This window comes from Ruditapes philippinarum, unplaced genomic scaffold (genome assembly GCF_026571515.1).
Source record: "Ruditapes philippinarum isolate M1 unplaced genomic scaffold, ASM2657151v2 ctg173_1_1_1_1, whole genome shotgun sequence".
Lineage (NCBI taxonomy): Eukaryota > Metazoa > Mollusca > Bivalvia > Venerida > Veneridae > Ruditapes > Ruditapes philippinarum.
In genome coordinates, this window is record NW_026861243.1 from 273324 (window position 1) to 286146 (window position 12823).

General features: G+C 31.4%; 2 protein-coding genes across 2 annotated transcripts; one reads left to right on the forward strand and one right to left on the reverse strand.

The window, feature by feature from the left end:
• Positions 1-455: 455 nt before the first annotated feature.
• On the forward strand, positions 456-2264 carry LOC132715010 (E3 ubiquitin-protein ligase TRIM45-like). The gene has a single exon (XM_060697982.1). It carries the CDS (start codon positions 456-458, stop codon positions 2262-2264), a length of 1809 nt encoding a protein of 602 aa, XP_060553965.1.
• A 4085-nt stretch (positions 2265-6349) lies between these two features.
• Positions 6350-9258, reverse strand: LOC132715011 (uncharacterized). The gene is made up of 4 exons (XM_060697983.1): positions 9235-9258; positions 7140-7253; positions 6856-6963; positions 6350-6484 (listed from the first exon to the last, which is right to left on the reverse strand). Exons 1-4 carry the CDS (start codon positions 9256-9258, stop codon positions 6365-6367), a joined length of 366 nt encoding a protein of 121 aa, XP_060553966.1. The 3' UTR covers positions 6350-6364.
• Positions 9259-12823: the final 3565 nt, after the last annotated feature.

Sequence of the window (12823 nt, forward strand, 5' to 3'; positions counted from 1 at the left end):
CCATGTCAGATATAGAGACAATTTTTTAACCTTTATCTAAATGCAACATGTAGTGTAATTACATACAATAACGTTTTTTAATGTTTTAATTGAAGGTTTGTGTTACACTATTAAAGTATCAATAGTATATTAAAATCAAATTAACCAAACTTGAATTTGAATAAAAAAGCCCATAATGGTTCAATTTTGTATTAATTATCATAAAGTTCTGAAATGAATTTTAAATACGTTTCGTAGGATAATAGTGATACAATCACGCAAAGAGGTGATTATCATCTAAGCTTAAAATTTCAATATGATATTATGCATTGCATTGCAAAAAAGAGATCATAATTACTTAAACATTATTGTTATTTTCTTTCCATTTTTCTGAAATAGACAAAGAAACAGACAAAGCAGGAAGTGCATCATAAAAAATGTAATTTGACTAAATAAAGGTCAACATTAGGTAAGACATGGAGGTCCCTGGTAGAACACAGGACAGCTCACCCAAAGATAGTGCAAGGAAGTCTTTGAGTAGACAAAGAACAATATTTTGTCAACCATGTAGTAGTGATGGCGATACGATGGTTGCCATTGGATACTGTCAAAATTGTAACGAGTATTTATGTGCAGTGTGTCTAAAAGTCCACCGCAAGCAAGCTGTGTCAAGAAATCATATTATTCTGGATGGTGACAATATGCCTAAAGTAACACTTCCGACTGTAACCCCAAACGCTTGTTCTGATATATGTACCAAACACGAAAATGAAATAATAAAATATTTTTGCATGTCACATGATGCAGTGGGATGTGGAGATTGTATGATCATTGATCATAAATCCTGTAAAGTTGATCGTATACAAGATATATCTACAGAATATTTCAATGGCACTGAGCACCAAAATATCCTAAAGAAGGTAGAGCAGTTTGTAAAAGATATGGATGAAATAAAAAGGGAGCTACAAGCCAGTGAAGGAAACATGAGACAAGCCTATACACAAGCAATTAAAGATGTCAAAGCATTCAAGAAAGAAATCATCGATTATCTTAACAAGGCAGAAAGTGAAATGCTTGAAATGATAAACGAAAGGAAAAAGAAGAATGAAATGCTGATACAGGAACTACAGCAAGCAGAAAGTAGTATTGGTAGAAATATTAGAGAAATACAGACGAAATTACAGCTACAGGTAAACCAAGCGAATGATTTGTTTGTTGAGGCAAAACAAGTAAAAGCAAAACTTGACGTTATTGACGAAAATCTGAATAGGTTGAAAAAAGACATCAGCATTGATGTATATACGTTTCAACATTCTTCTTCCATGGAGCAAATGGTCAAGGCTTGTGTACCGCTCGGTGACATAGTTGATGGATCAAAGCAAAAGATCGAAAACAGGGCATCAAAACACGATTGTCTTGTTTCTGGCAAAGAAGTAACAGATCACACTGGTTTAGACAGGAAGAGTATTTCTGAAATGGATGCTTATTTTGATTGTGAGATTAACATTAAAACACAAGATGATGCTTCAGATTGCTTTATTGGAAAGTGTGCACTGATTTGCCCAAGTCAGATTATAGTCGCTGATGAGAAAAATAAATGTGTGAAATTAGTTGATGTCAATAACAAAGAAGTTTCGAAGTACAATCTTAAGTATAGTCCCACTGGTGTAGCAGTAGTAAATCCCAATCGGGTTGCTGTGACATTTCCTGGTGATAGGAAGATACAATTTCTCACAATAACAGCAGGAAATAAAATCATTGAAAGTGATATGATCAATGTCCATACAAGTTGTAAGAAAATTGCAATCCATGAAGATAAGATTATTGGTATAACCGACACGAGTGTTGAGATTATGAGCATGAGCGGACAACTGATAAAATCTTTATCTCATCCAAATATGAAATGGTTAATTGATATTGCTGTCATACCAAGCTCACAAATCTTTTATGTCAGTAATTCACTTAAGTGTTTTGATGTTTTCAAGTTCGATTTTGATGGCAATCTGATAGCAACATACAAGGACAAGGATCTGGTAGATGTGAGAGGATTAGAAGTAACAAGAGACGGTACAGTGCTTGTGTGTAACTGGACTAAATATGGCAGTATCCATATGATTACTCCTGACTGTAAAAAGATCAAAGAACTCTTGAAGGATGACAGACATGTTAGATATCCATGGTGTGTTACGTTCTGTAATGAAACAAATAAACTTTTTATTGTAAACAATGTGAGTAACCTTGACAAGAAGTTCAAAAACGTTTTGAAAGTTTTTCAATTAAGGTAGCTTTTATTTCCACATGATATCAATGGTCTGATTTAAAACAGATATAGCAAAACTGAAATGACTTTATTCCAAATGTCACTTTTTATTAATTCAAAATGTTTTATGAACAATATGGCATGGAAATAAAATGACATTGTCTGAACAGGAGGAAAAAAATAAAAATATATTCCAGACTTAATTATTGTTAACTTACATACATGTATATACATTGTTTCATTAATATTGTATATCTATATATATTATGTTGGACATTTTTTTCATATAGTACACCCCACGGATATCGCCTCTTTGCCCGTTCCCGTGTAATCGGAAATGTGTTTCTTTACACACTGAACGCCACTAATCAGCTGTTTCCACCATTAAAGTGAAAGTCGAAGTGCTGCTTTTTTAATTTGGTAGGAATTGTTAAAAATATTTTCATTTCAAATAAATTTCTGACATTGATAGCTTCCCGCACGTGTTGAAAATACTTCTTTATTTTACCCCATATTTACCAGATAAACTGGTAATTTCATGTTCTGACAAGTTAAGGTCGTCTGCTGAAACTGCAGTGACGTCATATTCTGTTGACAAAATACTACTGAAGAAAAAATGGCCATCAATTTACATACCATAGTATCATAGTGCTTTCCATTTAAGTTCCCATTCAAAACATGGCTGCCTGACATAGTTGTTTCTTTTTTTTTTATTCATTCAGCTATTCTATGAATGACATTTGTATTTTAAAGTCAAGATGCGACAGTTAAACACAATTTAATAAAATAGTTTATTCAAGTTCTTGTTATTTGCACAATTTGCTGGAAACAATAAGAACAATTCTACCATATGGGACCTACATGCTTTACTTATCGGTAATATTTGATGGAGAAAACAAAATGTGCGCTTCAATAATGAATTCAGAAATGCATATGATAGAACAATATCCTTATATAGGCCAAGGATAATTAACATTTCAGTGATGTCTTAAATATTACTTTGTTTTCCTACAAAACTGCTTGTACTCCCTGCTGGTCTTTTGCTTGCTTTACCTTATCAAGAAAAAATGGATTTTCAAACTAAACTTTCAAACAAAATAGGAGAAACAATCCAATGCTTAAGGTATGACCCCCTAATTGGCACTATAATGAACTGTAAAATTGACAACATAGGCCTGTTATATACCTCAAAGGAGACCTATATGAAAATTTTAAACAAATTTTACTGAACTGAGTCATTCACTTTAAAATGTTGAGAATTGAGTACCGCTCAGCCGGTGCTAGGGGCGTGAGGAATGGTGCACATTTTCCCTTGTGTACAGACTCAATCAAACCGAGTCTGCAATTTTTATGTAATTTTGCTTTTAATGCTTCCGAGGGATAACTTTTTCCAGATATTTTTACGAGTTATGGAGATTTTTCCTAACTAAAACTTGGCTATAAGAAGGGTTCTTTTTCAGAAAGGAGAAACTCTTAATAATCTATTATATCATCATTATAAAAAAATGTTTTCCTATTGAACATTTTAAAGAAACAAGTAATAGCATTCAGCTAACAAATCAGCTAGCAAAATTATTGTTTCTTCTCAAAATGTTTGAAATATGTATAAACATGTTACCTTACCCACCCATTTTAAAACTGTTTGACTATTTTCGTACTTAGAGGGCCTTATTCAAAATATCCCTAAAATTTATCAAATTGAGGGGCTGTTTTCAAAGTTTAAAGTATATTGTTAAATCGTCAAATATAAAATATATATTATAGTGTAGTTTTTTTTAAAAATTAATTACACTTTGAAAATACAAGGTAGCATACGAGTATTTGATATTAAATTTGGCATAATTTAGCCAATAAATACTGATAGTAATTATATAATTAAAATGAAACACTTTTTTCTTTCCAAGAGTGATCCGAGAGACACATAAATAATGTTTATAGAAAAAAAGAAAGAAAAAAGTTGCCTCCTTTGAATTTTAAACCCGGGTCCCTCATTGTCAATGCAGTTTACAGTAGTTATAGCCTATTTGAATACTCTTCAAAGTAGAGGTGATGTATTGGATGGGTTTTAAGTACATTATGTGTAAATCAAATGTAGTAAATGGTACCTTATTATTGAAAAGTATTTCAAACAAGAAATGTTCGAAACGACTTTCTAGCTCTTGACTCACATTATTGGTAATTTTGTTATAGAAACTTTGCATTAATGGGCACACGGAAATGTTCAATTATGGAAAAAAAACATAATGAAGGCTTTGTGATAATTATTTTTCAAGATAATGAGACATTTAAGGCCCCTGTGACCTTGACCTTTGATCTAGTGACCCCAAAAGCAATACGGATAATCTGTTGGTTATGACCAATCACTATGTGAAATATGAAGACTTTGTGATAAATAGTAACCAAGATAATAAGCAGAAATCATACTTCCATTCATGGCCCCTGTGACCTAGATCTTTGACCTAGTGACCCCAAAATCATAAGGGGTCATCTACTAGTTATGACTAATCAATATGTGAAATATGAAAACTTTGTGGTGAATACTTTTCAAGATAATCAGCGGAAATCATTCTGACATTTAAAGACCCTGTGACTTTGACCTAGTGACCCCAAAATCAATAGGGGTCATCTACAAGTTAAGATCAATCACTCTGTGAAATATGTAGACTTTAGGGGTTATCTACTAGTTATGATTAATCAATATGTGAAATATGAAAACTTTGTGGTGAATACTTTTCAAGATAATCAGCGGAAATCATTCTGACATTTAAGGCCCCTGTGACTTTGACATAGTGACCCTAAAATCAGAAGGTGTCATCTACTAGTTATGACCAATCAATATGTGAGATAATAAGCGGACACCATTCTGATATTTAAGGCCCCTGTGACCTTGACTTTTGAACTAGTGACTCTAAATCAATACGGGTCATCTACTAGTTATAACCAATCACTAAGTGAAATATGACGACTTTGTGATGAATACTTTTCAAGATAATCAGCGGAAACCATTTTGAAATTTAAGGCCCCTGTGACCTTGACCTTTGAGCTAGTGACCCCAAAATCAATAGGGATCATCTACTTGTTATGAATGATCACTATATGAAATATGAAGACTCTGTAATAAATACGTTTAAAGATAATCAGCGGAAACCATGTGGTCTACCGACCGACAGACAGACCGACATTAGCAAAACAATCTTCGAAAGGGGGCATAATAATGATCCTGAAAATATCAAAATATTTCAAAGTAATAATTAGAAATAACTTAGTAATAAAGTTTTAAAAAGACACATATTTTTATCTGAATCAAATTTGTGTTAAATGATTTTTTTAAACTAAATTTTCATAAAATATATGGTAGATAAGAGGATATATGTTTACAAAAAAAGCAATTACATGTACAAATTTGTCAAAATTAAATGCTTCACGCAAATGACATTTTACCTTAAAATATAATGTTCCACAAGGCACTAAATTGAACCAAATTTGTCACAGTACATTTTCACAATTTAACTACGTAAGATATTTGTATATGAGTAAAAGAAATACAAACACATATTATCTAGTTATATTATGTATATTTAACTAGATTTTTTAAATTTTCTTCTTTGATTCTTAAAAAAAACCACTTTGAAAGGGGGAAAAAACCAACCCATATTTGAAATGGGAAAAAAACAACAACAAATAAAAACCCATTTCAAATGTAAAACAATGGTTTCAAATGGGAAAAACAAAGACAATGCTTGTTCAGTGCCTTTCCAAATCTATTTTCTTGATCTGAAAATATAAAAATAAATGTTTGCGTTATGAAATTCATTTATAATTTTACAGTTCAACAATGAATTTCCTTAATTTGACAGCAATTACAGCAACTTGTCAAGATTCTCAAAATCTAGACATTTTCTTAACGAAATAATTTTAAATTATAAATATTAAAATCAATCAATCAATCAATCAATCAATCAATCAACCAACCAACCAACCAAATAAACCAAACCAAACCAACCAATCAAACAATCAGTCATCAATCAAATCAAATCAAATCTAAGGTCTGTGATTTTCTTGCCTGAAAGGTTTTACTTTATTGCAAAATATTCCAACTAAATGAGAAAATTTTCCGAGTAAATGTTACATTATTTTTATAATTAATAACTTCACGTACCTCAGTTTCTGATTGTTCTTGTACATTAATGTTCGGATGGTGTCATAAAGCATCCAAACAACATCACGTTCAAGTTCAAAAGACATCTGTTAACGAAAAATATGTAAAGAGGTTTGTAACAGTTTGCTTAAAATTCAGCAACATTTAAAACCAGTACATTTAATGGTACTTTTTTCTGATCTATATTAAAGATAAAATGACCAAATATGCCAGACCTGATCATATAGCATCGTGCACGTGTTCACGAAGAAGTATTAAAAGTATCAAGATCAAGATCAGGGTAAAATACTTATGTTAGTCTATGCTTATAAGTTGACAATCGCACCTATTCGACCATATTTATTGGTAATAGGCGAAATGTTCCGAATGGACATTATATAAGATATAAAAGGACCTGTTTGTCCAACAATTTAATTTCTATGTAATGCTCTTAACCACAATAATATGTGTGACTAACCTTTTGAATTTTCTCTCTGAAACCTATCTCATCTAAGAACTTTTTCTCAAAAGCAATATGGTCTTTCTCGTGTGTGACCATCCATTTGTTATGTACTAATTCCATATCCTGTAAATAAAGTCATAGAACTATATGAAAATAATTCATTTAATTTATAAATTAATACCATATCTCATTCAGTAAATAAGTGTCCAAAAATTTGTAAAAAAACCCACGAAATTTCCAGTTAAGAATATGGCCCAATATCGGCTATAAAATCATAAAAAATTACATGTAACACGTACCTTAATTGCTGCCTCTCTGACTTTAGCCTCGTTTTGGTTGTAACGTAATAAAGATCTTTGTGTCTCTAGAATCAACTCATAATTTTGCAACTTTGCTTTTGACTTCCAACAATTCTGTTAATCAGTAATATTTTATAGAAAAATTGCGAAGTGAACAAAGAGTAATTTTCCATTGGAACGGCACTAACATTCCACTTAAATTACGAAAAAGAGGTCAAATTATTCTAAAATAGCCCGTTTCAAATAGCGAATTTCGTAGAAAGAGCATTTTCACAGCGTTCACTCCATCGTCCACGGTAACTTCCGCTTGCGAGCGAGCTGTACACGGTAAACGCCACCGTAGAGAGAAAAACAGGTACAATATTTCAATACAGAATAACCAGAGAAGAAATTCTACTTTTGTAAGTAAGAGTTAGATGATATAAACTTTTTTCAGCCTATATCCTGCAGTAATAATATCTTTTCCCGTTAACAAATGCGATTTCTCACCACAATTTTCCAGAAATGCCCTTTTTGTTGAAATCAAACAACGATTTTAAAGCTTACCATGTAATATACGACCAAATCCACTTAAATCTTTGAAGATCTATTATTGTAGCACCAAATAAAAAAGAAATAACCGTTTTGAACACATAGGTTAAGAAAATATTGACAATAGAACTGGGCGGCACTGGTGTAGTTTACTCATTGTACGGTTGCTTGCTAAATCTGAAAAAACAATTCATCCGGTTGCTTGCGAGGTCACTGTACTGTTGCTTGCGAGCATATTGGCATTATATGTCGTCTAGATAGTTTGAAAATTAACTTCTCAGCAATGTTTTAACACTAAAAAAGTATAACTTTATTGAATTATGACATATTCAAGTTTCAGCAATTAATTTTAAATAATTGACGGCAGGTTTGAACTATTTTGCGGTGTAAGTCTGCTTTGAACATTAATTTTCTTTACCCTATGTTAAAATAGTTGCAGAGATAGTTATAGAAACAAACGCGACACCTTTTTAAAACTTTCAGTTTCTATACAGTTCTAATTCTACAACTACTGCATTTCAGATCATGGATGACTCATTTGTTTTAAACGGGCTTGACGAAATCTTTCAAGAAAGTGAAGTTGAAACGACGACCATGCCAGAGTATAAATGTTCAATCTGTGATTATTGCACCGACAAGAAAGGTAATTTAACGCGACACATATAATTATGTACATAAAAAAGAAAGATGACAAAAAGCGGTTTACGTGTGAAATATGTGAGTATAACACTGGGAAGAAATACAATCTAGAAAGACATATAAAGGTTCATGTTGATACAGCCGAAAGTGCAAGTAAAACTACATTGATTTGCGATGTATGCGGAATGCAGTTCTTGTCTAAATTTGGAATGGCCTTGCACACAAAAAATGAGCATTTAAAACAATTCAAATATGAATGCCAGATTTTCAAGAAAGGATTTAACCAGTTGCTTCCATATAAGGGACACGTATCATCGCATGTTAAACACACCAAACAGAAATGTGAGAAATGTAACCTGACTTTTCAACATAAAAGCAGTTTAGACCGCCATAAAAAGACTATACATGATGACGTCAAATATGATTGCGCCGAATGTGAGCAACACTTCACTAAAAACAGCCACCTCAAAGATCACGAGAAAGTCGTTCACTGTGGCCGAAAGCTTCAATGTGATAAGTGTGTCAAGTTTTATAAATGGAGGCCAGGCCTTAATCATCATAAGAAAACTGCACACAATTAAAGAATTATTTTGATTTTCATAGAGCATATAAAACATATAGCATCTCTTTACCGGCGTATATGTTAATGTGTTATTTGTTATTATCATCACAATTATTTTAGACATTTGAATTTTACACAACAAGAAGTTGTGTTTTAGGCATCTGAACTCACTTAATAAATATTTGGTCATCAATCGTGAAGATAAATAACTACTTATCTTAAATAGAAGTTGTATTTTGATATTAAATATACATGTAGGACTCGGGTACACAATATAAATATACATTTGTGACAATTTAAGAATACGACAATGTGAATTTGAAAAGATAAAACATACCAATCAATGTTACACTTTAAACTTACTTTTATAAAAGTCCATCTCTTCATCGTGTATACATGTACAGTTATTGCTATATTTTTATTTTATTTTATTATTGCTGAGCAGGTACACTCGACATTGTTTTAATACTGTGATCATATCTGATTTTCTGTGATTCATTTATTTATTTATTTTAACCATTTTCTAATGTCTTTAATAATTCCAAATAATAATAAACTATTTTGATAATATTACCATGACTTTTTATTTTCAACAAGACTCATTTTGTAGTAATATGTAAAACTTAAGTTGTAAAATGACACACTGGTTTATCTTTGTTGTAATGTCCATTATCAAAATTTTACATTCCGTTTGAAATGTCAATATGCCTTAAGATATGAACAGCTTTCAAGACAGAAAAACGGTCTACAGTCTACGACATCTGGTTGAATTGCACATATATGTCTCCATGATTAGTATTAACCTACAAAAGAGAGAAGTTACAATAACATTAAATTATACGTTGAACTTCATGGCATGTAAATATGTTAACTGCAATTAAATTCAATCACTTAAAGTATATAATTATTAGAGTCGCAATTTACCATCACAAAGTTTGACATACATTAGTTATTAAACCAACATATTATTTTTTATGGTTTAAATGCATGATGAATGCCATTATAACCTTTGAAATGGGCCAACTGTTCAAGAATTGTGTTTTTAATTGTAACAAAACTTGCAGCTTGTTCCTGGCAACCGTACAGTTTTTTTTCAAGTCCTCATAAGCAACCGTACAGTGAGGTTGCAAGCAACCGTACAGTGAGGGAACATCAACAGCTAATTTATTGTCAATATCTTCGCAACCAAGACGTTTACAAATAACATTGTTTAATTTTTTGGTGCTTAGAACATAATTCTCGATAGCATCAAAAAGATTTGTTCAAATATAAGGTTTAAAGCTTTGAAATCTTCGTTTGATGCAAACAATTTTGATTTTTTTTTCGGGAAAACTGAGTGAGAAACCGCATTTTGTCTGAAAATATATGTTTAAACATTAGAATATTGATAATGAATAATTTAGTTTACAGTATGTCAGTACCACACATATAAGTAAAAAAAATCCGATGATTTATTTATTTTGACAAGTTTTTCATGTTTTTTTCAGCCTTGTCCTGCGTTTTTCGATGTATATTTCGCTCGCAAGCGGAAGTCACTGTGAACGATGGAGTGTACGCTGTGATTTTTGTTCAAAGAAATAATTCTTGAAAACAAATTATTTCGCGACTGAAACTAAGAATTTGTAAATGGCGGCCATTATTTCTTTCGACTCGAAATTAATTCCTGTGACAAAAGATACAACATAATGTAACACGATAAAATTCTTACCTTTTAAATCCCTAAGAGTAAGAGTCACATAAACTTTACTGCACCTTTTCCTTGTCAAATTCAAAAGTTCACGATCATTTCAATCAAAGAAAAGTCAATTCGGCAATCAAACATAAGCTACACAAACATGCGTCTTATTTTGTGAACTAAACAATTTGTTCACTTATTGAATAATAATCTAGCGAAATAAAGTTATCAAAGAAAATCGTTTAGCCTGTATTTTATGTTTACATGTATAATATGACGTGGACATCGATGATGTCATTTGCAATATAAATTATGAACTCACTACATTTAGTTGGTGTTTAACAAAAAAAAATATTCGCTATCTAATTTATTCGTAATTGAAATCGAAAAAGAGATAATAAATTCTTGATTCAAGACTTGTAAGGGTATGAGATAAAATTGTAGAATTCACAATGCTGATAAAATGAGAATATAGGCAATTGAAAAAAGTCCGTTAAAATGGGCGGGGCTTATTTTTGATACCTGATATTAAAAATAATAATCAGGCAAGTGTTAGGCCTATCGGACAGTTACCATAGCAGTTGCATGATAAAAAAAAGGAATCTGCAACGGAATAAGACAAAATGGTGCTTGAGAAAATGGTGATTTTACACAAAAAAAAAAATACAAAAAGAACATTTAACGCCGGTCCTAAAAACGAAGACCACGCAATGCGGAAATCTCCTTGACATATTGCTTGGGATAGGGCTTTGGGTATTATATATTGTGTATAAAAACGAATCTGAATAGAAATCTGACAAATGTTGTTTAAACGGTTGATTCGAGAAAATGGCCATTTCCTTTTTTGAAAATTTACACACTATATATACGGAAAGCACATGTCGGCGGTCCAGAAAACGACCATGCCGTGCGGAAATTTCCTGGACATATTTCTTGTGTTAGGTCTTTTGGCCTTTTATTATGTGAGGAACTTGTAGACAGGACTGATTTTAAGAAAATATGAATGCTAGAGGCATTTTATAGTACAAGTAATATCTTGAGTGTTTTAACCTAATATGGGTATGCTTAAGACGATGAGGGTGGATACCAAGAAAATAAAATTGACATTGACTTTCAAAATGTCAATTCAAAATGGCCGCTTAAAATACTAAAATAGGTCATTAAAACTATGATACAATATGATGCAATTAATTATTCTTGTCAAAATCAAATGATTATTCAATATGATCAGATTTTAAATAATGAGATTGGCCACCAAATATAGCGCTTATAAGCCTAATTAATGATTAATGGCTCAATAAACAGTATATAGAGTACTGTTTTACTAGCGCGTTAAGGTATAAGACTAAGATTGAAAAAAAATCACTTTTAATGTTTTGTTTACTTGACTTATATCTAACACAAAACTTAGTTTATAAATATTACAAAAGAATAAATATTTCGTCTAATAACAAATTAATATTTCGTAATATTTACGAATCGATATCTCGTAATTAAGATTTTATATTTCGTTATTTAAAACGAAATAATATTTCTAATAGGGAATTATTTATCTCGTAAAAACGAATTCAATTCAGGGAGAAAATGTGGAAAATGTCACTTCAGATGAATTTTCAACATTATTTGTGGCACAACAACAACAAAAAACAGTAGGTCTTAAAAAATGCAACAGTAAGAATCGAACCATAGACCTCTCACATATCAGTCAATCACTTAACCGGCTGTGCTACTGCGGAAGTAACGACGACCAGCCATTCTCCCATAATTGAAGCACTTTTGAAAAAAAATGAAAAATCTGACTTTAATAAACAATGTTTTCTATGATTTGCTTTTAATGTTCAATACCTTGGACATATTGTGTGGTAGTTTAACACACACCATTCGCTCCGTTTGTATACTGAAAAATTTCATCTTACACACAAACAAATGTCCTCTTTATACTCCATATCAATTCTTGTAAACATTACCAACGAAATCGAAGTGTAATCTTAAATTTCAATTAGTGCTGTAATGTTTTCATAATTACTAGGTCAATAAAATATAAGCAATGAGGCTGTGTATACAAACAAATGAACTATTGTTGTTCCAACATGATTAAGTATGCGCAAAATCATCACAAAATACTTTTTCAAGGCGACATGTGACACATTATAAAAATTATCTATTAAATAAAAGATACCACCTTTGTTAAGCCTTTTCTCAAGAAACTAACTAAAGATATAATAATTACATAATTGCACGTAACTAAAAAAAATTGAATTAAGGCGGTACAAAATT